Source organism: Siphateles boraxobius, unplaced genomic scaffold (genome assembly GCF_051911475.1).
Source record: "Siphateles boraxobius isolate OS27281-9 unplaced genomic scaffold, OSU_SipBor_1 86, whole genome shotgun sequence".
Taxonomy (NCBI): domain Eukaryota; kingdom Metazoa; phylum Chordata; class Actinopteri; order Cypriniformes; family Leuciscidae; genus Siphateles; species Siphateles boraxobius.
In genome coordinates, this window is record NW_027509215.1 from 7,334,464 (window position 1) to 7,362,256 (window position 27,793).

Sequence of the window (27,793 nt, forward strand, 5' to 3'; positions counted from 1 at the left end):
CAGTTTTTTTTTAGTTTTGTCATGAATATAACATTTTGTCAAAATTATGATCTAGCAAAGGATTTTTTTCTTAATTATGAGAAAAGTCAAAAATGCGAGTCATAATTGTGACAAATCAAAACTAAGACGATAATAATGACATTACTGCAAAAGTTGAAATTCAGGGTCAAAATTGACTCTAGTAATAAGTAAAAAATGATGAGATAAAATGAGATTTAAAAAAATATATCATGACAAAAGCAAAATTATGATGTACTAATGAAAATTATGTCATAATTATGAGGTCAATGACTTGTGTAACAGTTATGATATTTTATGTCATAATTAAGATTTACCTAATCATAATGTGGCAGAAATGGGCTTCCGAAAGCGATTCTGAAAAGATGGCAACATGCAGGTGTGATATACTTCCAGATTCCTGACTTTTTCTCTCAGTTCTCCTTGCGTCTCAAGACCATAGAAACATTCTGACATGCTGTCCTGAGGAATCCAGTGCCAACATGTGTGCTTGACAAGATCAAATAGATTCATTATGTTTATTATTATACTGTTGACATTTGGGTAGTTGACATGCTACACTCTCTCTTAACTATTTTAAACAAAATTTTGTTATATAACAGTTATAAACTATTTAAGGCAAAAAGTGATTAAAATTGCGAAAAATAAAAGGCATGATGACGTACTAGGTCTAGGATAAACATTTTGCCAAAAACATTCATATAACTTTTATCCTAAAATGTTGATGGATGTGTTACACTTCAACTTCTCATTAATGTGTTTTTTTTTGTTTTGTTTTTTCATGTAAATTTGGGGTTGATATTTAGTTGGTTATTTATAATGTTGTTTGTAATATTTGTTTTATGATTAATATGCCTTGGGCTGTAACTGTTCATTCGTGTGTGTGTGTGTGTGTGTGTGTGTGTGTGTGTGTGTGTGTGTGTGTGTGTGTGTGTGTGTGTGTGTGTGTGTGTGTGTGTGTGTGTGTGTGTGTGTGTGTGTGTGTGTGTGTGTGTGTGTGTGTGTGTGTGTGTGTGTGTGTGTGTGTGTGTGTGTGTGTGTGATGTGTCGGTCAAAGAAATTCCTGGACAATCACCAGGAAACCACCTTGATCACCACGGCAACAGCGGATCCCTTCGGCCTGATCCAACAAGACCAGAAAAGAGCAACCGAAAGGTGTGGACAAGTCAGACTTTCTGCAGCATTACTACCATATAAATGAAGGTAATCATGATGAAACAAATTCTGGACTCTTTGATGAACAGAAAGTTCAAAAGAACAGCATTTAATTGAAATATAAATTTTTTTTGTAACATAATAAATCAGCAAATCAGCCTATTATAGTGATTTCTGAAAGATCATGTGACACTAAAGCCTGGAGTAATGATGCTGAAAATTCAGCTTTGATCACAGGAATAAATTAACCTTTACTATATATTCACATAGAACACAGCTGTTTTACATTAAAATAATATTTCATAATATAACTATTTTTGATCAAATATATCCAGCCGTGGTGAGCATAAGAGAAAAACAGAAATATATTTTTTATTATTATTTAAAACCATTTGTTAAGCATCATCATTATTATTATTATTACTCTAAACCCAAACTTCTCTTGCGATGTTTGTGCTACAAAGAGGACGAAACCTCAAATCATGCTTTTAAACAACCACTCGCAAGATTGCATCATGATTGTGACTTTTGTACAGCTGCACATCTTCATTTACTGTATGCTTAAAGATCAAGTACTTGAATTTGATAAAGGATGAATTATGTATTATGCCTGACCATAAATCATAGATCACATTTTGCAGTTTTTTCCTTAAGGGATTATATATATTTTGAAGAATGTCGGTAACCAAACAGTTGATGGGCCCCATTGGCATACTATGGAAGTCAATAGTGTCCATCAACTGTATGGTTACTCATATTCTTCCAAATATCTAATTTTGTGTTCAGAAGAAGAAAGAAACTCATACAAGTTTTGGAACAACTTTAGGGCGAGTAAATGATGACAGAACTTTCATTTTGTGGAATTTACTCTAGAAAAATGTAATATTTCACCCTGGTAATGAATTATCGGGCAAGACAAATACTGGTAAATATTTCGCATGTGTCTACATGTATACAGAGACTTCTGCTCATCTGACATACTTCAGCATGTTGAAACACACTGATGTTCAGAGGTTTGCCCTGCAGTGACAGTACAACCCTTTTCTCAAGCCTTATCATAACATTCACCTTTATTCTTCAAAGATCTTTAAGCTTCACATGGGTTTAAGCTTAATGGTTTAGCAGATTATATTTATGTCCTCATTATGATGTGATATTTATATAATGACTGGTATGATTCAGCAAAGAACCCTCTTTATTTTAGGAATTAAGGTTCTTGTGTCCTGTTAGGATTGATTTACGATACATTATCCTTGGATACTTAATATTATCCAGCTTATTGCATAAATGCTTAGTAGACATGAAATATTGCAATGAGTTGAATTTATTTTACTATATGAAATATTAACCTTGTGAAAAAGTGCACTTAAATTTATTGAATGTGTACGTATAGTGTACTTCACATCTTAAGTGTATAATAAAAAAAGAAAATCTTGCAGAGAATGTATTAATGAAATAAAAGGCCCCTTAAGTGTGTGTACACTAAAAAAATATGATTAATACGTTATGACAAAATGTTTTTACATTGCTTTAACTCATCAAAATAAGTTTTATAAGTTTATATTTGTTATACAAGACTCAATTTTTTGAGTCAGTTTAATGTAATTTAAGTTGATATGACTTAAACATTGAAATTAATTGTAATTCAAGGCAGCAACTTTTTACACACTTTTAAATGCACACTAACAAAGTTTTATTTTAAAGTACATAAATCATTGTTTTTAATATGTTGTCATGCTTTATATATTGTTTTGATGATTATAATTTTAACATGTTATTTAAATTTTTTTTTAATTCCTTTTAAATTTACTAAATTGCAACTTCATTACAAATATATTTCAGTAGAAATTGCATTAAAGTAGGTAAATTCAGGATAATTGGGACATTTTTTCCCTGACGTCTCAGTGGCACAAAGTTTCCCAAATGACTTGAATTGGACTTCAAGTAAAATATAAGTGAATTCAGATAAATTTGGACACTTGTTGCCTCTCAGATGACTGGGGAAAAAATGTCCCAATTATCCAGAATTTAACTTTATTTTACTTTATCATAAATGCTTGTCAGTCCATACGGCAGTGCACTTTAAACTTATTTCAAACACAGTAGAAGTAATTGTGAAATTGCATAAATGCGTCAAAAAGCATTCTTATGTTCAACTAAATGCATTATGTAATTAAACAATAATAATTTTATATTTCATTGTAAATAACATGCAATTAAGAGTCAGAAAACATTACATTCCACACTTTTTCAAAGTATGTTAAAGTGTACTTCTTTTTCACAAGGGAGGAGAGCATGGAGTCAGTGAAACTGATGTGAAACTAGCGCAGTGATCTTTTACCACTTTAGAGGTCACTGTACAAACATTGTATAGTGTGTTTGACCAATCCAAATATGATATAAGGTTTAGTTGAGTTGGGAGGAGGTTCGGTGAGATCTGAATGAAAGAGGACACACACTGAGGAGTCCATGCCAACAGCTGCTGATCTCCAGCATTGTGCCCGTGGTTCACCCTCTCCTGGGCTGTTACACGTCTAACATTTGACTTTGGTGATCATTATGCAAGCTAAGCTCTGACTCCCATCTGCTGCTGTGCTGGAGCTCTCACACACTGACACTGTTATTTATCTTCCCCGCATGAGCAGAATTAGCTACACCTCAAACTGTTTATTTCATGCAAGTCAAGTGAGTTGATTTTAATATTATTTAATTAATTATCTTGTGGTCTGTATTTACAACTCTAAAGTAAGTCCAATTGCATAAATGTCTGTTTTCTGTATCTGTGGTTATGTGTGTTGGTTTCACCTCACAACTTTTTCCAAATTGAAACTGTAATATAATCATATTTTTGTATGTGTTATGAACACAATAAAACCACACTAAAAAAATTCAGATCAGACGACCGAGAATATAATTAAGGTTGATTTTAACTGATAGGTTGAATAGGCTTTCAAGGACAAGGTAGACTATGTATATTTGTACTATAATGTATATGTGTATATGTATTTGCATGATTTAGTCAACTAAATCAACTAAAAAGTGTGTGTGTGTGTGTGTGTGTGTGTGTGTGTGTGTGTGTGTGTGTGTGTGTGTGTGTGTGTGTGTGTGTGTGTGTGTGTGTGTGTGTGTGTGTGTGTGTGTTAATTTTTTGTTGTTGGTTGTTTTGTTTTTTACTCGCGGGGACCAAAATAAATCCCCGTTTAGTCAAAATAGGCCTACTGCTATTTTGTAGCCTACACAAAAATATGTCTATGGAAAGTCCTCATAAAACGTAATTCAAAGAGAATCTATTCTTATGTTTTTAAAATGTGATATGGCATTTGAAATCTCCTTCCTAATGGCCTTGTAATAACATCTGACTCCTACAGAAAATGTTTTTACACCTAAGCTCTCCATATACAAATTTTATGATTTTTTCCCCAACGTATTTAAATGAAGATCGAGCGTCCTCACGTCACCGTTAATTCGCTATGGTGACACGTAACGCGCCACTGACGCTTGGATCGGTGAGTGAGTTGTGGAAGCTTCTGTTCATCTAATAAAACAACCTTATAGCCGTATTTAACTGTATTGTCTGAAGTTGTAGGTTAGGCTTCTTTCGCTTTGTTTTTTTACATTCGAATTTATGTGCATATACCAACATTCACTTTATGTTTCTTCAATTAGCCTATACATGTGTATGCAGATTGCCTATATTTGGAATGTTTTTATATGTTTATACAGGTTAAAGCACAAGTTTCTGCGGAGTTCGGCTATAACTACTGTAAGCTGTTGTGTTTAGTGAGCAGGAACGCGCTTCACCATGGCCACGCGCACAGACCGCCTCGCGCTGCCCAAACCAAACCTGCTCAGATTCCCAGACAGGTAGCTAGGCTACACCAGCACATCCCTTTATATAGATCAACAGCGGGGTTTGTCCTATATATGGCCGTGTGATTATATACAACATCCCGGTGCCAAGTTTTCAAATTAAATAATTTATTTTGACTAATAAATATTTAATATTTAACTCAATTTGTGTGAATATAGGCAAAATAAGTGTTTTGATTAAAAAGAAAAAAATATGTGTGTGTGTGTATATATATATATATATATACATTCTCATTTCGTTCTCACAAGTGGATATTTGATCAATTTGAGTAGATAAAGCAGGCTTGCACATTGTGTATGTCTGGATGTCATCAGCTAATGATAAAACCATGTAGTATGAGGTAGTATGTAAATGATGAATAGTAATGGACCTAGAATGGTTCCCTGGGGGGCACCTGGCTTCACAGGGATAGTCTGAGATCTAAAATCATGTAAAATTGTCTATTAGAGAGATAGGAAGAAAACCAAGAAAGAGCAACACCCACACATCCGAGGGGCGAGAAAAAAGTAAATTATGGCGTATAGTATCAAAGGCAGAACTAAGGTTGAGTAGTATAAGTATATATAGAGCGAGAGAGACAGTCACCAGAATGTAGTAGGTCATTTATTACCTTTTCAAGGGCAGTTTCAGTACTATGAAATGGGCAAAAACCAGATTGAAAAAGGATCTAAGAGATTATTTTCAACTAGAAAAGACTGAAGCTGGGAAACAACCGTTCTTTCCAGTAATTTGGAATTAATGGCAGATTTGAAATAGGATGATAATTAGATAGAACTGAGGGGTTGAGGTTGGGTTTCTTGAGAATTGTGGAAATTAGTGCAGTTTTGAGTGGCAGACGAAATAAGGCAAAGGTAAGACATGTATCAATGAAGTAAGAAACAGGTGCAAAGATGACCGAGTGGCAGAATTTCAGGAGAGAAGTAGATGCGGGGTCAAGTCAACAAGATGAACAGTTGGGTTTCAAGATTAACTCGGAGACAGAAGGTGGATTAATCAAAGAAAAGCTAGTCAAAGACGGGCCAGAGAAAACATTTTTTTGCTAACACTTTAGTTTAGGGTCCTATTCTCACTTATTATAATGGATATTGGCTTTTTATTAGTACTTATAAAGCACATATTAATGCCTTGTTCTGCATGACCATATTCTACATCCCTTAATCCACCTAATACCTAAACTTTAACTACTACCTTACTAACTATTAATAAGCAGTAGGAATTTATTGAAAGAAAAGTCATAGTTAATAGTTTATTTATAGATAAATGAGTAGGCTAATAATTCAGAATATGTAAAGAACATCTTACTCTGCTTTGAATGTCATTTGAAAAAATAGATATACAAGGACTTAAATATATGGCAACATCTTCTACAGAGGACAAAACTGAATTGCTGTGTCCCAGGAAAATAAAGACTGCCATTCTCTCACATGGTCAAAACCTCTGCGCTTGACCTCGTTTTTTAAATGAACTGGCGTGTTTGCCCACCAGGGGGCTCTTTGACTCATTCAAACAGCAGTGCATGACTTGGGCTTCCTTTTGTGAATTATTCATGCTTTCACATTAACTTGACTCTGCCGCATTCCTGTAATAGCACTGCAGTGACGCTGACCCCAACAATAGTTCTTGAAATTTACATCTTTAAAAATAAAGGTTTCATAGTGATGCCAGAAGAACCATTTTTGGTTCCTCAAAGAACCTTTCAGTGAACAGTTCAATAAAGAACCACTTTTTCTTAGTGTGAAGAACATTTTAGTAATCTAAAGAACCTTTTTCCACTATAAAGAAACTTTTGTGCATTGAAAAGCTTCCATGGATGTTAAAGGTTCTTAATGGAATCATCACTGCAAATGCCTTGATTTTTAAGAGTATTAAATACAGCAGCTAAATTTGTTCAATTCACCCATTTATCTTTGTGTTTTTCTGCAATAATTAATTATTTTGTATTCTTTTACTATCAAAATAGGCGCTCAGTATACTGGCTTGATGAACTGCCAACCGGGTCAAAGAACATCTCCACATCTGCCTTTGGTATGAGAATCACTTCATTTACCGAATGTCTTGAATCATTATGAAAATGTTAACACAATCTTAAAGGGACAATGTGTAGTTTTTTAGGTATTTTATTATCTAAAATCAATATTTTTATTCATAAATATGTCCTCAATGGTGTACAAATACCTCTACCAATTATCTGACTTATCCTCGTAAACGAAGAATTTATTATCTTTATATACATGTGACGGGTAGGTCCACGGAGGCTTCCATGTCGTTCCGCCATCTTGAAAAACTATAATAGCAGAGAGGGACAAAAAGTACTAGGCCAACGCTTTTCCACAACACGTTTTCGTTTAGAGCCAGCGTCACGTGACTGAAAGCAGCAGAAACGGAGGAGCAGAGCAGTGAGAGACGCTTGTCACTGACCCGGCAAGTCAGTCAGTAATTAATACTGTAACATTCGTTTTTTCGTTGTGTCAAGTTGCAGTTTGTTTGAAATAACAAACCTGTTCACCCGAAGGAAAACTCGACGAAGTGCTATTAGAAGACATCATGTCATAGCTTTTTGGTACATAACAGCTACCGTAGATGCAACACACATTTGGAAAAGCGAGGCGCTGGAGAGCACTATTCGTTTGAATGCAAAATATAATTTCACGGCTAGATGGGAGAAATTCCTACACAATGTCCCTTTAATAACGCAAGGTTGCAAATCTGGCACCTCTTTTGCTTTACTTATAGAACTTTTTTTTGAAAGTGTGAAAGTTTACAATCTGTACTGTGTATATTGAAAATATTTTTAGTAAAGATGTTCATTTAAAAAGGTAATGGAGATTGTCTCCACAGAACTGACTCCTCGCTTGGAGCAGCTCGCCCAGAGCAAACAATCAAGCCGTTTCTTTAAGGAGAGCAGGTGACTCATGTTATTTCCATTAAACTACTTAATGTAAAGCTGCAGTTCTTAAAGAAATAGTCACCACAGGACAAATGCATTTTAACTCCAAGTGCATAACAGGCCATTTCAATTAGACTCTCCTGTTACACAATATACTAACAAATCTTAAGTTTTATAAATATATGCATACATTAATATAATTTCCATTCATTCTTGAAGATTTTTTTATTGAATGTATGCATATGGAGTTCTTATAGCCACCTAAACTGTTTCACATGCACTCCACTCCTCCGCCTTCATTCATGTGTATATGCAACAGAGAGTTAAGCTCATATTCATTCCATTTTATCACTTCGCTTCCAAAATATCCCAGGATGCTGATCTCATAATTTCAGTTTCCGTTTAGAGTTTAATAACGCAGACAGTACAACAACTGACATCTTCATGCAATAACTGCTCTCCCGCTCACTGTCCTCATGGTTCCATTCAAACGCTAAACTCAGTCTCAAAGCTCATCACAGGGCTTTTATTGGCTGCGTTCTCAACCGCATCTGTAATTAGTTAATAAGCAAATATGAATCCAGCTCTCTCGGGTGTCATCTAGTTTATTTGAAGAAAAGAATGAAGCTAGAAGATCATGATCACGATTCATGGCAGTACTAGTTTAGAAAAATATAATGTGAGACGGAAAACATAATGCAACAACAGACATTTTCACATCGAGTTGAGTGCTACGTGACCTTTTATTTTAGCATACTATGCACAGTGTACTGCAGAAATAGTATTATGGTAGTATGTTATCCTTAACATAGCTCTCATGTGTGTCCTCACAGAAGGTCACCGGAGTGGATGGTTAGTGCAGCCGCTCTGAAAGCACGTCCTTCTCAGAGAGTGTGTTCACTGGCTGTGCCTCATGTGCCTGTTGATGGATGGCAGCCTGATCGCCCCCTTCTGGCTCCTGTGAGTTAAAACACTACATCTTACAATTTTAGATCAGACCTGCGCTCCTAAAATATTTTGTGAAATGGAATAGTTTCTTAAACTTTTAGACAAGATATTAAATAGATAGATAGATAGATAGATAGATAGATAGATAGATAGATAGATAGATAGATAGATAGATAGATAGATAGATAGATAGATAGATAGATAGATAGATAGATAGACCTAGAAATGTGTATCAAATATGATACAGCAAGCTTTATAGGGTTAAAGAACCCTGAAACCAATGCAGCATTGTGAAAATGTCTTAAAGGCAGGGTAGGCAATTTGTTTCATAAACATTTTTGTTATACTGGTTGAAACTTTCTTCACATCCTGATAGCAATCATTTCATAAAAGTGGTGTAAATATAAAATGTACTGTATAACTTCTGTGGAGGTCTCAGGACCGAAAAATGTTCGTCCAATCATTGTATTTGGTCCGAATGCAATGATTCGATATCCTACCTGCCTGTCAACATAACCTATGTATTTCCATTCCTCCGTGCACCTGCTCTCTCAGACATCACAGTTCATCAGCGTGATCCATGAGGCTATACAGAGTTGTAGACAAACAGTCACCGAGCGCCACAAACAAACATCAGCACTTTTATAGTTCCTCCTGAACAAAAACAATGAGCTCAAGCTGTGTTCACGCCATGTCTTAACCGTAATTACGAGATGGCAACCCGTGACTTTCTACCCGGAGATTTATGTGTTTCTATGTCAAGACCACCATGCTGAAATAAATCTGCAGCAGTCAGGTGATAAAGGTCAGCTCTCTTTAAGTTATGTTCATTATTATTGTAATATTATGTGCTTTCCGACATTAGGTAGTCTAACGCAGTCTCTTTTGTTCGCTCTCTGCTGTGTGTGTTCATGTGTTTTGAAGGAGTCGTGGTTTTGGAGACGCTCTGAAGGGAGGGCGGGATCTTAGGCTTTCAAAACTAGCTTGCTATTGCTAGCCTCTCAGAAATTGCCTACCCTACATTTAATGCCTGAGCTTGTGCACATTTTAACATTTAACTTTTTTTGTTTGTGTTTAGTATTTACTGTGCATTCACACTGCCGCCGGCGAGAGCGTCAAAGTGGTCGGAAGTCATTCATTTTCAATGAGAACCGACGGCGAGCTCTGGCGAGGGTGGCGCGTCTTGGACGGTGAGAGTGGCGAGGAGAGTTGAAATCAGGTCAACTTTATGGTAATGAGCTATGACGTGGTTCGGCGGCAACCAATCGGAATGTAGAAGTCCTCCGTTTGAGAGGATTCCAGAGAACGCAGTCCTGTAAACTTTGGTTCCGTCCACATTAGTTCCCAAGCAAAATAGAGGAGAGGTTGATCATTTGAATTTTATAAGAAAGCACGCACACTATTTATAGGCAAGATTTTCGCGCTAGAACACTTGTTTTTTAGCAGGAATGCAAATTAGAATAGCACTAAACCATGAACATAATAGCCACACCACACAAATGGCTTTTAATTGGTTTATTTCGTTAGCAAACTTGTCACTTTAATTGTTAAGGTCTTTCCATCGATCAATTTTCTGCAAAAATAACGATCGACATGCTTGTTTGCTTTGCCGCCCCTTTAAATAAAGTTTAAAAAAATACCAAGCATTCAATCTACGTCAGAGCATCCACGAATCTTTCCACGGCGTAGATGCCGCTCTCGCCGGCGGTGGTGTGAACGCACAGTTACGGTGCAGATCCACTTGTCCGTGCGACACTTCTGTCGCGCCGCACTCCACTTTATTCCAACGGATGTTTGGATGTTTCTTTTGTTTGCAACGCTTCAATCATGCAATCTTCATGCGTGAAAAATCCTATGCAAGGATTCATAATAATAATACTTTAGTTAAAGTGAAAATCAAGTTTTTAATGTTGTTTATATGTCTATGTAGTGTTTTTAACATGCTTTAAGACAAACCATGTGCAAATTCATAAGTCAGCACCACTGCTGAGTATCTTCTCCTTAAAACTGCTGTGAAAAAAAGACAGTTTCAAAAACGGGTTTTGAAATCGCTGGTGTTTCTGACGTCTGGACCTTGTAACAAATCATGTCAATGTGCCAGCGGGCTTTAGCATATTATTATCTGCTGTGAAGCAGTGGAGTCTCAAGAGAAGTCAGATTCTCACAGTATATTTTTATGTTGATATGACAAATCAGGTAATTATGTATATGATGTCTATTGCGATGTTATGATAAACTATATGCCTTTCTCCACTGACGTTCTGAGTTGTTCAAAGGTGAAGGACTTTCATATCTAATATGGTATAGCAGTATCAATATGTATAAAAAAGTGGTTCCCATTCGAGAGGTCTCTCGTATTGCGTAAGGTTAGCTTACGCTATGGGAAACTCCTTTTCTCGAGAATATTCTCGAGAAAAGAATATTTCCTGACAAAGGAGATCAGAGTTGCTAAAAGGAACTACTCTGAAAAACTGAAAAAACAGTTTTCATCCAACGACCCATCATCAGTCTGGGATGGCCTGAGGAACATCACCAACTACAAGTCTTCATCCCCCCGATCTGTGGACAATCAACACCTGGCTGATGATTTAAACTCATTTTATTGCAGGTTTGAAAAGCCCTCATTCACACCACACACCGGCTCAGACCTGCACTTCACACATTCAGCATCACCTCCTGCACTCCCATTCCTCCCCCCTCCCGCCATCCAATCTGAGCTTAAGGTCTGTGTGGAGGACGTGAGCAGAGTCTTCAAAAAACAGAAGACTAGGAAAGCCTCAGGCCCAGACGGCATCTCATCTGCTTTTCTAAAAGCCTGCGCTGACCAACTGGTCCCGGTCTTCAAGCAGATCTTCAACAGGTCATTGGAGCAGTGTGAAGTTCCCTGCTGCTTCAAGCGCTCCACTATCATTCCGGTCCCAAAAAAACCCAAAATCACTGGACTTAATGACTAAAGACCTGTCGCTCTCACGTCTGTGGTCATGAAGTCGTTTGAAAGACTGGTGTTGGCCCACCTGAAGGACATCACTGGACCCCTGCTGGATCCCTTTCAGTTTGCTTACAGAGCAAACAGGTCTGTGGATGATGCAGTCAACATGGGACTGCATTATATCCTGCAACAATCTCGACAGACCTGGGACTTATGCAAGGATCTTATTTGTGGACTTCAGTTCGGCCTTCAATACCATCATGCCTGATCTTCTCACAGCCAAACTGACCCAGCTCTCCATACCATCCTCGATCTGTCAGTGGATCTCCAGCTTCCTGACGGACCGGCAGCAGCGAGTGAGACTGGGGAAACACACATCCAGGACTCTCACCACCAGCACTGGCGCCCCCCAAGGGTGCGTTCTCTCCCCACTGCTCTTCTACCTGTACACTAATGACTACACTTCTAAAGACCCCACTGTCAAGCTGCTGAAATTTGCAGACGAAACCACTGTCATCGGTCTCATCCAAAACGGTGACGAGTCTGCTTACAGACTGGAGGTTGAACAGCTGGCTGTCTGGTGCAGATATAACAACCTTGAGCTGAACACGCTCAAAACAGTGGAGATGATCGTGGACTTCAGGAGGAACAGCCCAGCACTCCCCCCACTCACCATCATGAACAGCACTGTGGAAGAAGTGGAGTCATTCAGGTTCCTGGGCACTACTATCTCTCAGGACCTGAAGTGGGACAATCACATTGACTCCGTTATGAAAAAAGCCCAGCAGAGACTGTACTTCCTTCGCCAGCTGAGGAAGTACAACCTGCCACAGGAGCTGCTTATTCAGTTCTACTCAGCCGTCATTGAGTCTGTTTTATGCACGTCCATCACTGTCTGGTTTGGTTCAGGTACCAAATCAGACATCAGGAGACTACAAAGGACAGTCCGGACTGCTGAGAGAATCATTGGTGCCCCCCTGCCAAACCTCCAGGACCTGTACTCTTCCAGAGTGAGGAAGAGAGCAGGTAAAATCATCACAGACTCCACTCACCCTGGACACCTCCTGTTTGAACTGTTACCGTCAAGACGCCGACTCAGATCACTGGCCACTAGAACATCTCGGCACAGGAACAGTTTCTTCCCACAGGCCATTTCCCTCCTGAACAGTTAACACACCTCCCAAGGCATATGCCTTTAAGTGCAATACTCCCAGTGTTTAGTGCAATATCCTACAACTCAGGTGATACTTATGTAGATTTATTTATTTATAATATTCAAAACACTGTAAATATGTTCATAATCTGTAAATATGTTCATAATCTGTAAATCTGAAAATGTCTATTCTGACTAAACCCAACTGTGATACTTTTATTCTCATATATTTATATTTTTATTTTTTATTCTTATAATTTGTAGTATTATGTTTCTTGTTGTATTTGTATTTGTATATGTCCACTGGAAGCCTCAGTACCAAAACAAATTCCTTGTGTGTGCAAGCACACTTGGCAATAAAGTAGGGCTGCTCGATTATAGAAAAAATCATAATCACGATTATTTTGGTCAGTATTGAAATCGCGATTATGTAACACGATTATTTCACATGACTTTGGGAACGTGTTTATTAAAAGACACCTTTCAGGTAACCTGAAAAAGGTTACCTTTTTATAAAGTAATTTGTTGTAGGGGGTCACCAGGGCATTATTTACCTTAATAAAGGACAATTTATTAAACCTTACTAAATATGTTTTATGTCAAATTCTTACATTTGATCAAATTCAGTTTTAATAAAAAGGGCTGTTATCCATTAAATTAATTTACACTGCAAAATTACAACTGTAAAAATATTATGAGATTAATGTTTAAACAAATAATGAAATAAAAAATAAAATAAATGATACCTTTAAACAATAAATCAATAGGTGGCGACAAGTGACCGTCTTAATAAATGAATCGAGTCATTCATTAAAACGATTCGTTCAAAATAATGAATCATTCAGTAACAAAACACAGCGCTTAGTGTTGCTTTTCTTTTGTAACTATTTTCGTCGGTGAAATAGAACAAAACCAGTCAATACTGCGTCTATAATGTAAGTTACTACATATAAACTAGGCTACTTGTTTATTAAACTATAAATTCAATGTAACATTCGCAATCGTGATATTATAGAACAGCTCTTAGTCGTGTTATGTTATGTATGTTATATGTTATGTATAATATATGTATCATATATTATAAATTAAAAAAACTCAACATTTCTACCTCAGTATGTTTCTTCTGTGAGTTTTTGTGTGAGCTGTTAAGCTCATTTGTTTTGACTTCTCCACTAATGTCTCTCTCACAAATAGACAGGGCAGCTTCCAGAAACTATCCATTACCGATCTCTGTTTACACTGACTGTGTAAGATCAAAACCATCTCGCGTTTCGATCGGTCGGGCAAGTAAAACTCTCTTTCACTTGTAACTTAAAAATCCCCTATTCCCGGACTAGCGTTAATGTCGCTCCTTGTGTTCATCCTCTATTTGTTTCGTGCTGTAAAGCGGAACAGATCAGATGATCAGGTCATGTGCGCGCGCTACCGTTCGCTTGAACTGAGGCGCTACAGTGATCGATCAGAAAGAGATCGCGACAGCTCGAGAGACGTCTTTGGTCTCACTCCAGTCTATATTAAATTAGCCAATTGTTATTGTGAAGTTTATTGTGCTTGCAATTTATGACTGTATAGGCTGAGCGAGTTTATGGCTTTGGGAGGGACGGATGTGCGCTTGCGCGAGTCATTCAGAAAACAAGACAAAATAAGAGTGTTCTTGCAAAACAGAACATGGCAAAATAATCGTTTTTACTCGATTGTACCATTTTGGAGATCGTTTGGAGCCAAAATCGAAATTGAAATCGAAATTCGATTAATTGCACAGCCCTACAATAAAGCTCTTTCTGATTCTGATTCTGATTCTGAATATTGAAGCAAATTTTTTTAAAACGCAGTGCAGCTGCACAGCAGACACAGATGAGCGACTAGCACGGTCATTGGCTGTGCTATGGCAACTGCACGAACCTATGGTGAGGCGGCTCAGAGGCGGAACCAATTGAGGCTGCTTCGCGCCTTGGCACGTCAGAGTCCTCCAGAATGGGCGTGGCCTAAGGCCTTATAGTGGCCCATTCAGCCAAAGGAATACAGATTTTGTCTCCTACAGCAAACTTCCAACTTCGCTAATCTCTGGATAAGAAGCCTTCGCTGCCGTTGAAAATCCTTCAGCGGAACAAGCCACCTGCCTTGCAGCTCTGAGGACGTCGGCTCCTGGTTTCTCAACTGAACGCCGCCTTCAGCCCGCTGTTCTGCTGTGCCATCCAGCGTGCTATATCCTTTTAATCCATTAGTGTGTTCGCCGCTGCGTCACAGTTTTTCTAAAAGAGCAATTTTCGAGGTGTTGCAAATGCCACGCTCTAAAATGCGCCTGGTGCAGAGGCTCTCTCTTCGGCAGAGACCATCACATCCTCTGCGCTTCCTGTATGGGCTGGGACCATGCGGAAGCTGCACTCGCTAAGGGCGGCTGCCCTGAGTGACGACGTGGATCTCCCCACCCCGCGGGCTCGACTGGCTGTTTTCGCCGACGACAACCCCGCGCTTCCCGCTCCCTCTCTCCCTTTGATCTTAGCTGTGCTAAAAGAAGCGACGCTCACAAAGGATGCCAGAGCGGACAGACACGAGCGAACGCATGCCGGGCCAGTCCCCGCGTGCCTCGCTCTGTGTGTCGCACGTCATGCAGAGCCCTCTCGAGCTCTCTGCATGACCCAGACGGACACTATGAGTGAGTTTCGGCCTGGAAACCGGCCACGCTCGGACGAGAACATGCCTCTCTGCTATTTGCTCGCGCTAACTGTCTTACGTCATTCCCGCCCCTGTAGATCAGTGGCCATTTCTCAGATTCGCCTTCGAGGGGCAGACTTACCAGTATACAGTACTACCGTTCGGCCTATCATTGGCACCTCATAATTTTACGAAGTGCATGGACATAGCGCTTACCCCCCTGAGACAGCGGTGAGTGCGAGTGTTGAATTACCTCGACGATTGGCTGATTATAGCCCAATCAGAGGAACAGTCGATCACTCACAGATCCTGGCTCCTCAGCCATATAGAAAGCCTGGGACTCAGGATCAACGTTTTCAAGAGCACACTGTCTCCCAGCCAGAGTATCTCTTTCCTGGGTACAGTGATAGACTCTACAAATTAAAGCGCACCTCACATCAGAGCATGCGCTCACAATCCAGGGCCTAGTGGGATCTTTCTGAACAGGCGCGTGCGCCTCATTCAAGCAGTGGCATGCTTTGGTGGCCGCACCAAGGGGCTTGGTGTGACAAAGCAGAGATTATCATGCTGGATAGTAGACACTATCGTGTTGGCTAATGAGTCTAAGGGCCTGCATTGCCCCTTAGGTGTCAGAGCTCATTCCACAAGAGCCATGGCCTCGTCATGGGCTTGGTCAAGTGGAACACCCATGGAAGATATTGCTGCAGCGGCCGGCTGGGCCTCGCCGTCCACATTTATCAGATTTTAAAATCTGGAAGTTCCCGCTTTGCAAGCGAGGGTTCTTTCAGGTTAAGTGTAAGCACAAACCCCCCTAGGCCATAGGACCCGATACATATCTGGTCCTGGTTAAACTCGGACTACACTCCTTATATATTTATATACATACATTATAAGGATTTGGCTCTATTAGGCCTATTTCCTTGTTTTTTTTTTCCTATATGAGACTCGTCAAATGACCGGTTTCTATTGGGATTCATAAACTTTACTCATCTATTAGCCTCAGGCATCTGGCTTCGGGATACTGTATGGAGCGAAGTTAAGCACGCACAGCGTTTTGAAGGGGGTTCCCATAGCGTAAGCTAGCCTTACGCAATACGAGAGACTTCTCGAAAGGGAACGTCTGACGAGGTCCATGAGAAGAGGGAACGAGTATTGCTTAACCCGCCGTGCTATTGTGCTTTGATCAGGGGATCGCTTCAGTCGACTTAACCTGTATTCCTTTGGCTGAATGGGCCACTATAAGGGCTTAGGTCACGGCCATTCTGGCGGGCTCTGACATGCCACGGCACGAAGCAGCCTGATTGGTTCCGCGTCTGAGCCGCCTCGCCATAGGTTCGTGCAGTTGCCGCAGCACAGCCAATGACCGTGCTATCCGCTCATCTGTGTCTGCTGTGCAGCTGCACTGCATTTTAAAAATTTTTGCTTCAATATTCTCGAGAAAAGGAGTTTTCCCATAGCGTAAGCTAGCCTCTTCTCAGGGAACCGAGATTACGTAAGTAACCGAGATGTTTTCCCCTCAATAACTGGTTTGTAATCTTTATCAGCATCAACACTGCGCCCAGAAACATTACAAATGAGTGTTTCTCACCTCTCTGGAGGAATTCAACTCGTCATGTGTAGGCGTTTTCCACTCGAAGACTGCAAAACCTTGAACCTTTTTTACCACAAGACTAAATACCATCACAACCCACAATATAATACATGTTTTTTTTTTTAGCATTTTATATTGGACTATATTGGTGTGTTCTTTAAAGAAGAACTATGAAATGTGGGTGAGATTTTGTAATGAGCAGGGAGAGCTAAACGAAAAGAAACTGGTGTTATCTGGCGGAGGATCTTGAATGGCCCGACGAAGCGAGGAGACCGTTTCCTGCTCGGGAGCTTGAGACGGAGATCTCGCGCAGAGAGCCACACCCACTGGCCGGGTCGATACCTGGGACCCTAACGCCTCCTCCAATCCGCCTGGTGCTGAAAACGGCGGATGGCGCGTTGTAAGTGAACGTGAGCAGCATCCCAGGTGGCCTCACTGCGCCGGAGCCATGCGTCTACTGCTGGGAGGTCGGAGGGCTCCCCGGCCCACGGGAAGAGTGGTGGCTGGAAACCTAAAACACGTTTAAAGGGTGTTAGACCAGTGGCAGGTTTTTAACAAGGAATTCTGGGCATACTCTGCCCAGGCCGGAAAGCGACTCCAGTCCTGCTGGTTCTGGTGGCAGTAAGTTCTCAGAAATCGAATCAAATCCTGGTTCAGACGTTCAACCTGCCCGTTGGCCTGAGGATGGTAACCAGAAGTTAGTCTGACATTGATACTGAGTTTGGAACACAACTCTCTCCAGACACGGGAGGTAAACTGGGGACCACGGTCAGTCACAATGTCCTCGGGCAAACCAAAGAGCCAAGAAACCTGATTGAGAAAAGCCTCAGCTGTTTGTAAGGCCGTGGGCAGGCCGGTCAGGGGAATGAAACGGCAGGACTTAGAGAAGCGATCCACCACGGAGAGGATGGTAGTAAACCCCTGTGATGGGGGTAGATCTGTAACGAAATCCACTGCGATGTGCGACCAGGGACGCTGAGGTACTGGCAGAGGTTGTAACAGACCAGCGGGCTTGAGATTTAACTGTGTTACAAACAGAGCATTGTTGAACAAACTTTATGACATCCGACTGGAGAGAAACCCACCAAAAGTGATTGGTAACTAACTGTATGGTAGCCGCAATACCTGGATGACCTGCGCTGGGGGTGCAGTGAACCCACTGAAGCACCCGGTGGCGGAGTCCGGGTGGAACGAAGAGACGGTCGGCGGGACACTCTGGTGGAGCAGGATGACTACTTAGAGACGCAATGACCTCAGAGATGATGTCCCATTGAACCGGACCCACGATCAGAGGAGATGGAACAATGGGTTCAGGTTTCGATTCCTCACAAGGACCGTCAAACTGGCGAGACAGGGCGTCAGCTTTGCCATTCTGGGAGCCCAGCCTGTAGGTGATCTTGAAATCGAATCTTGAAAAGAACAGTGACCAGCGAGCCTGGCGAGCATTTAGACACTTAGTTGACCTGATGTACTCAAGATTCCTGTGATCAGTGAGCACAGTGAAAGGCTGGCGAGCTCCCTCCAGCCAGTGCCTCCACTCCTCAAAGGCAGCCTTCATGGCCAGGAGCTCGCGATGTAGCGACAGTGGGTCTTACATTAAATTAGCTCAAATTATATATAGGGAATTTAATAATTAATCATGAATGATTAATATATTGCATATTACAGTTAAATTATCGAAGCTGAAAATAGATCGATTGTATATATGAATGATCACCATAATGGGTTATGGTTCGTCATTAATATATCAATAGTCTTATTACAGATCGATTATATGAGATAACCTTAAATGGAATTAATTTAGTTATCGAACAATCTGTTTGTCCAGCAAACGGCCGTAAGATTAACTTATCAATTTTAAACAAAAATTATCTCTTTCTTATAATTCCAAAAAAAGCTATTTTCTGGCCATGAGAAAATCACCTTCTTGTTATTATAAAATTTAGGTTACTGAAATAGTAACGAATTGTAAAGCTTTGTAGCTAGATCAAACATTTCATTGACTTTGTAAAAATGAGCATTTTAGACAATTAGCAATCGAGAATATAATGGTTTTAATAAAATGAAACTACGGATACAGAATTCTACATTTAAACCCGGGATACATCTATGTACAATAAACAGTAAGACTAACGAGACAAACGGATAACAATGGGAGTGAGAGAGAGAGAGATTGAGTGAGAGAGAGAGAGAGAGAGAGAGAGAGTAAGAGGATGAGAAAGTGAAACTAACGGTCAGGTAATCGCAGCATGGCAAAAATCACAGACAACGTAACCCTTAGAGAGGCAACAAGAAATCACATCAATCAAATCAATAACCTATACTTGCGTATGGTTCTCTCTTAGTGTTGCTGAGGAACGCAGAGTCGTATGCGTGTTTGTCCTTCGGCGCTATAGGCTTGTTCTCTCCTGTCTTCTGGGGCGAGCAGACTCGTGGGAAGTTTTAAAGGTTCACCGAACGTGAAGTTACCAAGGAAATAGTTCAGAGTTCATCTCCCTCGGGAGGGAGAGGCGAAAATGAGACAAACTTAGTAAAGACAGGAAAAACGGAGATCAGAATCAGAATCAGAATCAGAAAGAGCTTTATTGCCAAGTGTGCTTGCACACACAAGGAATTTGTTTTGGTACTGAGGCTTCCAGTGGACATATACAAGACATGGAAAGACAGGAAAAACGGAGATGAGAGCTCACACTCCCATCTTCTTCCGTTGAGCGCAGCTTGCGTGTTTCCTTTAAGAGCCGCGGGGATTTCAAAGAGTCCTTTTAAAGTTGAAGTTGCAGGCTGTTCATTTCACTGAACGTAGGAAAGGTCCGAAGAGGAAAATAAAGAAAAGACTTAAAGAAAAGAAAATAGAAACGGAGGAAAACTCCCTTACGGGAGTCATGGGTCTTCTCTCTGGAAACGTAAGTGCTCTCTGAGAAACTTCTGTGTCAGTCTCTTATGGAGAGGAGGGGTTCACGCCTGTTTCGCGTATGTGAACCAATCATCTTAGAGCATCTCGAGCGGGAAAAGTTCTTCTTTGTCTTGTCAGGATAATTTATGATGGTATAACATTTTGTCATTTCTAGCCCAGGGCTTGACATTAACTTTTTGAGGCACTTGTCCTTCGGACAAGTAAATTTATGTTTCACTTGACCATGCACAAAAGTCACTTGTCCGGGTAAAGATTTATAATTTTATCTAGGGCTGCACGATTTGGGGACAATGTCATATTCCTATTATTGAGATCAATATTGCGGTTGTGATATGCGATTGCGATATAATAAACAAATGGTTTCATGAGTCAACTTGTTTGGTTCTAAACCAAATGCACACACAGATTAGTGATAATTCTGAAATTAGCAATAACAACTAAATGATTGATAACACCTATAATGATCAATAAGCCATTGATGTTTGGATAAAAATGAACTGTCTAACAGGTAGGACATATACAGAAATTGAATAAAGTTATCAAACAGTCTGCGCAGCATAAATTATAAATTATATATAGACTACTCCTTATTAAAGCTACACAAGTTCTTTAGTCAAGAGCAGTGAGTAATTTTCTCTGTTCCCTTTGTTCTTTCATTAACTTTACTGACAGAACACTTTATTGGTAGCTGGCCCTTTAAGAGCAGCCGCTGTGGACAGAGACGCGGATCTCACACGCGCCTCATTCTCTCACGAGTCACAACTCTTTATGTCCATCATAAGACTGCTCTTGTGTTATGAAGATACTCGACAAATGACATTTTGGCTTAATTGTGTGTGTTGATGTTCGTTCAAGCGCGAAAGAGAACTGTATTCTGGCGCGCGGTCTGTGCATGCGCATCATACTGGTGCGCGTCTTTCTGCGAGTCACATTCAGGACATTCACAGGCCATTCACATTCAGGACATGTCTTCGTTTCAAATCTGTAAAATTAAATCTGTTAAATAGACGTAACGAGTGGCACATAACGTGAAGTAACATGGCATTTTATTTTGTTTGAAATTTAACTTGTCCGGTCGGACAACTAATTTTCTCTTCTACTTGTCCTACAAAAAATCCACTTGTCCCGGACAAGCGGACAAGCCTTAATGTCGAGCCCTGTAGCCAGAAAGATTGTACACACAGAACAATAATTTGTACTGTAATATCCTATGTATGACTTGTTTAGTCAAAACAAGACGGTCAAACAGGTACCAAGAATGGCCGGAAAGAGTAGAAGAAACATAAAGTTACATTCATATACAGAATTACACACATTTAATGTTCACTCACACGACTATAAAGCCATAATACCGGCTACCATGACCCAGGAAAGATCAAATTCATGTTTATACCTTTCTTAAGTGGTTATACTTATAGAAAATATAAGATTGCAGAGTCTATTAGTCTTTCTTTATCAGAATTCAAGTGGGAGCTGTGATTCCCTTGGAATTCCTTTTGGGGGTCATAAAGTTTTATGACCTAGCAAGAGGGAGAGTCACAGAAGATGATCCTGTTAGGTAATCTTTCTTTAGACCTACACTTAAGATTCGAAGTTACAGACCAGTCTCCAATTACATCTATAGAATAAGACAAAACTAATTAGATATGCATGCATACAGGAAGGTCAGATACAATTCTGTGTTATATACATTAAGGACATTCCTATCCTAAGTTGCACACAAAGGACGTTTGTGTGCGGGTATGTGTGGATATCCTTATGGTCAGCATCTGTCCATCCGTGGGGTGTACCACGTGAGGGTTTCGAGAACAACGGGGACCTGTTTCTTGATTGCGCAATGCGTCATAAATGGAGTTAATCAATGACCTGCTGGCAGACATTGGGGCACCATTTCACATGATTCAAGGTTTTGTGAATTAAACATATATGTGTTCATATTTGTTCAGTAGTGAAAGGAAAACAGGATTCGGTCAGTCGCTACAGCGATCACCAACGTCATAATTGCGCTCCGCCGAATTAAGCTTGCGAGAGAAGGCACATGGGAAAATTTTAGCCGGACTTCCCTGCCGTTGAGACAGAACAACCCCAACTCCTGTGCTCGATGCATCCACTTCAACGATAAATCTCTCCTTAAGTAGATCAAAGGCCGCAGTACAATCCGCCGTCCATTTAAAATATTTGCCCCCTTCTCGTAGCAGCGATATGAGAGGGCCAGCGACTACACTGAGATTGCGGATGAATCTGCGGTAAAAGTTGGCAAAGCCCAAAAAGCGCTGCAGCTCCTTAACAGAGGAAGTTTGGGGCCAATCCACCACGGCTCTGACCTTGCTGTCATCCATCAGAACTCCATCCGCACTGATGATATAGCCCAGAAAGGAGATACGTGTCTGGTGAAACTCGCACTTGGAGAGCTTGGCATAGATCTGGTTATCGATCAGGCGCTTGAGAACCGCACGAACATCCTGGACATGCTCCTCAAAGGAATCAGAATAAATCAAAATGTCATCAATGTAAACAATAACTCTCTGATTTAACATGTCCCGGAAAATATCATTTACAAAAGCTTGGAAAACAGAAGGACTGTTGGAAAGGCATGACCCGATATTCCACTCGTCACCACTCCGAATGCGAATCAAGTTGTATGCGTTCCTCAGGTCCAGATTAGTGAAGTAGCGGGCAGTACGGAGCATCTCCAGGGCTGCTGGAACCAATGGAATAGGCGGTATTTGACTGTCACCTCATTAAGACCACGATAGTCAATGCACGGCCGAAGACCCCCATCCTTCTTAATGAAAAAGAACCCGGCGGAAGCCGGAGATGTGGAGGGAGTAATAAAACCTTTAGCCAGCTGTTCATCTATGTACGCCCTCATGGCCTCAGTTTCAGGTTGTGACAGCGGGTAAACCCTTCCGCGTGGTGGTACGGCCCCAGGCAAGAGCTCGACGGCACAGTCCCCAGTGCGGTGAACAGGGAGGTGAGAAGCTTCCGTTTCACTGAAAGCCAGAGCCAGATTGGGGTATTCGGTGGGAATCTTCTGAAAATCTACTCCCTTGAGAGCGGCGCTCTGGAGATCAGAACCTTGGACAGCGGCCATGCAGTTCGTCTGACAGAACGTGGACCACCGGGATATTCTCCTGTCAGACCAGGAAATTTGGGGGTTATGTCTCTCTAGCAATGGTAGCCCCGAGAGTATAGGTTGCCTGGGCGAGTGGATCGTGAAAAACTGGATAGATTCAGAATGCAGTGTCCCGAAGCAGATCGTGAGGGGTTGTGTGGTGTATTGCACCTCTCCAGACCCTAGGGGGCGTCCGTCCAGCGCCTTCACCGTCACACCAGACTCACATGCGAGGAGAGAGACACGATGAGTTTTAGTAAAAGCAAAGTCAATAAAATTTCCTGCAGCTCCAGAATCGATCAGAGCTTTTATGTCTAAAGTTTGTCCGTTAAATTTTAAGGAACAATCCACAGAGAATAAGTTAGAAGAGTGATTCAGACTCACCGCAGTGGAATTCTTGAGTGCTGGATTAACCGGACAGGTCGCCCTCAGATGTCCCGCCTCGCCGCAATTCATGCAGAGACGATTACGGCGCCTCCTCTCTCTCGCCGCCATAGATAGGCGAGTGTAACCAATCTGCATGGGCTCCGACTCAGAATTGGGGAAAGCACCCTCGAAGAGACTGGATCTGATAGGTGTGCGTCGGGCGCGAATTAGGTTGTCGAGGTGGATGGCGAGCTCTATAATTTGACTCAATGATTTACCGTCGTCGCGGCACGCCAGTTCTCCTTGGAGCTCCGGGCTGAGTCCCTTGTGATACAGGAGCTTTAAAGGTTCCTCCCCCCATCCGGCCTGGGCAGCGAGGGTCCGAAACGAGAGAGTGTAGTCAGCTGCGGTTGAATTTCCCTGGAGTAACGTTAGCAATAATTCTCCAGGATCCTTCCCTCCCGCAGAATGCTCAAACACTTCTCTAAATAGGGTCAACAACTCATTATAAGAGGGGAAAGCGAGCCAACCTCCATGCCAGAGTGCAGTAGCCCATTCCAAAGCCCGGCCGGTGAGCAGAGAACACATGAAAGAAACGCGGCTCTCATCAGTGGAGAAGGACTGGGTCTGTTGGTCAAAATACAAGCTGCACTGTGTCAAAAATCCCCTACAGGTAGAGGGTGAGCCATCAAACTTCTCAGGAAGGGATAACTTGGGATGGTTTGAACTGTTACTCACGGCAGGTGGAGCAGCTGGACTCGAGGCTTGATTATCAGCCGCGCTCGGCGGAGATAGGGCTCGGACTGATCTCACGAGTTCCTCGGTGAGATTTGTCAACTTTACCAACTGTTGCTGATGAGTGGCCAACACATTAGCTTGAGTGGATACCTCTGAGGCCAGTCTATGGAAATCTGCTGGATCCTGTTGCGGTGAAGTCTTCTGTGACGAAGAGGCTGAGGCGTTTGGATCCATCTGCAGTAGTTTATTGATACAGGTGAGCCAGCATAGAACAGCAGACATAAAACTCAAAAACAGCTCACAGATAAGGGCAATCCAAGAATAGTGGTTTAAACAGGCAAAGGTCAGGGCCGGCGGCTGAGGTTCACAAACGAGTACAGAGTCCAAGTCAAAATATACAAGCAAGCACAAGAAAAACGGGTCAGAGATAGCGTGAGGGTAAATCAAGACTTCACAAAAAGACAATGAACAGAACAGTCCAGATAAAGGGGAGCAGATGGGGAACAGGTGATACTAATGCAATAATGAGGGGACAATCAGGAGATGATGAGCAGGGAAGGAAGATGGGAAATGCAGTCCTAGTACGCAGGAGAGAGAGATCTGATGCAACCAGGAGGCGTCGCTGAGCGCTCCGTGACAGCAAGACATTTATAATGTTAATTAAAAAAACAGTTCTATTTAAAAAAAAATGCTATTTATCAAAGAATTTAGGAACAAACTGTATCACGGTTTCTACAAAAATGTGAAGTAGCACAACTGTTTTCAACATTGATAATGAATATTTCTTGTGCAGCAGATCATATTGGATAAGGATTATGTGACACTGAAGACTGAGGAATAAATGATATTTTGAAAGATGTTACAATAATAATAATAATACAATAAACTATTTTTTTAATAATTTGGAGATATATGGTGAATTGTAAATGTAATGGGGAAAGTATTATTTAAATATTATTTATCAATTATTTAATTTTTTTTTTAATTATATGCATTTCAAAAAAGAAGCATTTCATACTCATACTCTATTATACTATACCGTTTGTACTTTGAAAGTGTGCTGGTGTGTTTGCTTTATAGGCACATTTTGATTCATGCATGTGAGTTTAACTAAAAACTATGAACTATTTTAAAACTTCCTGTGTCTTCCTGTTTCAGTATGAAATATAATGTTGACACAGGAAAAAAATACTACGTTCATCAAGCCATTTCCATAGCTGAGCTATGAACAGATAAATGAAAGATATCTGAGCTATGAAAGTTGTGATTTGGTATGTCCCAATATGTACAAAAATGTGGTGTATGTTCTGTCTTGTATTAAGTGTGAACATTCCCATCACACAGGAAGTATACTTTTGGTGATCGCCCAAGTCTTCAAGTTCAAAATGACACAACTTAAGGTGTAGTTAAAGGGGATCTATTATGCCCTTTTAAAATATCTTGATTTTTTTTTGTGGTCTACTAGAATAGTTTTTTTTGTGTGTGTGTATGCCTTCGGTGGGAATTATTTAAATGAGGTACATTACGACATGTTCATTCCCTTAAGAAACTACAATGGAGGTGTTTTAGGGAGTTCAGAAACAGTGAACTCTGTGCTTTTTGTCTTTGCAGACATTTTTCATGCTCAAACAGCAACATTACACACTAAAAAAAGCATAATAGGTCCTCTTTAATGGGTTAATTTTCCCCCCAAAAAATGAAAATTAGCCCATAATTTACCCACTCTCAAACCATGGTGTATGTGACTTACTTTTTTCAGCCAAACTCAATCAGAGTTGTATTAAAAAACATGAATCCCTTATTTTTCTTACAAAAACGCATCGCTTCTCTTCAGAAGGCCTTTATTAACTTTCTGGAGCCGTTTGGATTACTTTTATGGCTTAAAGAAGAAAGTCAAAAAAATAGGATGGCTTAAGGGTGTGTACATTATTGGATAATTTTAATTTTGGGGTGAACTAACCATTTAAACTGCAGAAATGAGATCACCAGTAGCAGTAGCTGGCAGTGATTAGATCTTCTAATGTTCGTCAGCGCTCTCCTTGTTTCTTTCAATTACTAGGTGTGTTGCACTGCGTTACAGTTTTAAAGTGTTGCATCACAAGCCCTCAAGCACATTCAGCAGAGTGGGTGTTCACTGTTTATTGCATGACAAATGGCAGATCTGGATTCTTGTGCCTTTACAGTTGAGTGTTGCGGTTAAAACTGCCAAGCCGAGTCCTAGGATATGTAATTTAGCTCAACCGAAGCGAGTGAAGATGGTGTTGACTCAAGCACCCAGTGTGGATTCAAGCACCCACGCGTTCGGCATTCCCATCCCACCCTCCTCACGAATACTGCAGCTGGCCTGTGAGTCCACATCACCACGCTTGAATAGTCATTTTCTGTTTACCTCTCTCATGTTTTCCACTCTCAGCTCCTAAACAGGTTCACGCACAGCATGCTCTGGCCAGGCCAGTGTCTGGGCCGGTTCCAGATCGTGTCCTGAAGGCTGTAGCCAGCGATAGTCTGCAGACGCTGGCTCGACCCAAGACACGCCAGGCCCTGTTTGAGGGGTACGAGCCCTACCGGGTCAGTCCTGCTGCCCGGGCCGCCACCGCCTCCCCCAGACTGATGGAGCTGTCTTTACCCTTACCACGCAAATGTAAAAGCCAATAAAGCATCATCGCTCCATCTTTAGTGAGGCTGGTTTGTTTGTTATCATTTATTCTACCGGTCAACAGTTTAGAATAATTAAGATTTTGTTTATGTTTTTGAAAAAAGTCTCTTACGCTCACCAAGGCACCAAGGCTGAGGCGCTGAGCGTGTATTTAACGCTCAAGCGCTGAGCGCCCGGCGTTATGTACTGGTCGCCCAGAGTTGAAAAATGTTCAACTTTGAGTAAAACGCTGCGCTCATCAGTCACTTTTTACACAGCCGTCCAATCAGAGTGGAGGAGGGGCGGGACAAAAACCACACGACCAACAGTCACAACATTCATTATGTACAACGAACAACGTCAACCAGCAGAGCTAACCGAACAAAATGGATGAAAAATAAATGTTTAGTATGAAATTTATTTATTACAAAATTATCTGCGAAATCAGTTACAAGTAAACTGTGCTGCGGGGCACGGTCTTATGGCTCGTTTCCACTGAGCAGTACGGTACGGTACAGTACGGTTCGGGTCGGGTCGGGTCAGTAAACCATGATCCAGCTAGCGTTTCCACCGCCAACAGTACCCTACTTGATAGGCGTGGTGTTTGCCGGAAAGAAGCGATCAATGTGATTTTCGCGCGAAGAAGAAAGCGACAGAGTAAACACCAATGGATGGCATAACGCAGATCTTGTCCTTGCTTCTCGTCATGTTTGTCACAAGAAGACAAGCGCCGACATTAGGCATTTCTCAATACCAAGTATGTAAAGTTCTCAGTAGAAGAACTCCTGAGGACGCGAGTCCGGTAATTCTCCAAATGG

At 41.0% G+C, this 27,793-nt stretch overlaps 1 protein-coding gene across 5 annotated transcripts; it reads left to right on the plus strand.

The window, feature by feature from the left end:
- The first annotated feature begins 1,065 nt into the window (after nucleotides 1–1,065).
- spmap2 (sperm microtubule associated protein 2) lies at nucleotides 1,066–27,010 on the plus strand. Of its 5 annotated transcripts, none has more exons than XM_077222421.1 (7): nucleotides 1,066–1,221; nucleotides 4,897–5,037; nucleotides 7,005–7,069; nucleotides 7,883–7,949; nucleotides 8,765–8,891; nucleotides 26,524–26,686; nucleotides 26,754–27,010. In XM_077222421.1, exons 2-7 carry the CDS (start codon nucleotides 4,976–4,978, stop codon nucleotides 26,993–26,995), a joined length of 726 nt encoding a protein of 241 aa, XP_077078536.1. In that variant the 5' UTR covers nucleotides 1,066–1,221; nucleotides 4,897–4,975; the 3' UTR covers nucleotides 26,996–27,010. The 5 variants fall into 5 exon arrangements, with proteins under 5 accessions (XP_077078536.1, XP_077078541.1, XP_077078537.1 ...); XM_077222422.1 differs by lacking the exon at nucleotides 1,066–1,221 and adding an exon at nucleotides 4,642–4,679; XM_077222423.1 differs by lacking the exon at nucleotides 1,066–1,221 and adding an exon at nucleotides 4,686–4,759.
- The last annotated feature ends 783 nt before the right edge of the window (nucleotides 27,011–27,793 follow it).

Excerpts from the sequence above, each read along its gene's own strand:
- spmap2 (XM_077222421.1), top strand. The coding sequence starts at position 4,976 with ATGGCCACGCGCACAGACCGCCTCGCGCTGCCCAAACCAAACCTGCTC. Across the intron at positions 8,892-26,523 it reads ATCGCCCCCTTCTGGCTCCT|TTGAGTGTTGCGGTTAAAAC; the intron begins GTGAGTTAAAAC and ends GTGCCTTTACAG. Across the intron at positions 26,687-26,753 it reads ACGAATACTGCAGCTGGCCT|CTCCTAAACAGGTTCACGCA; the intron begins GTGAGTCCACAT and ends TTCCACTCTCAG.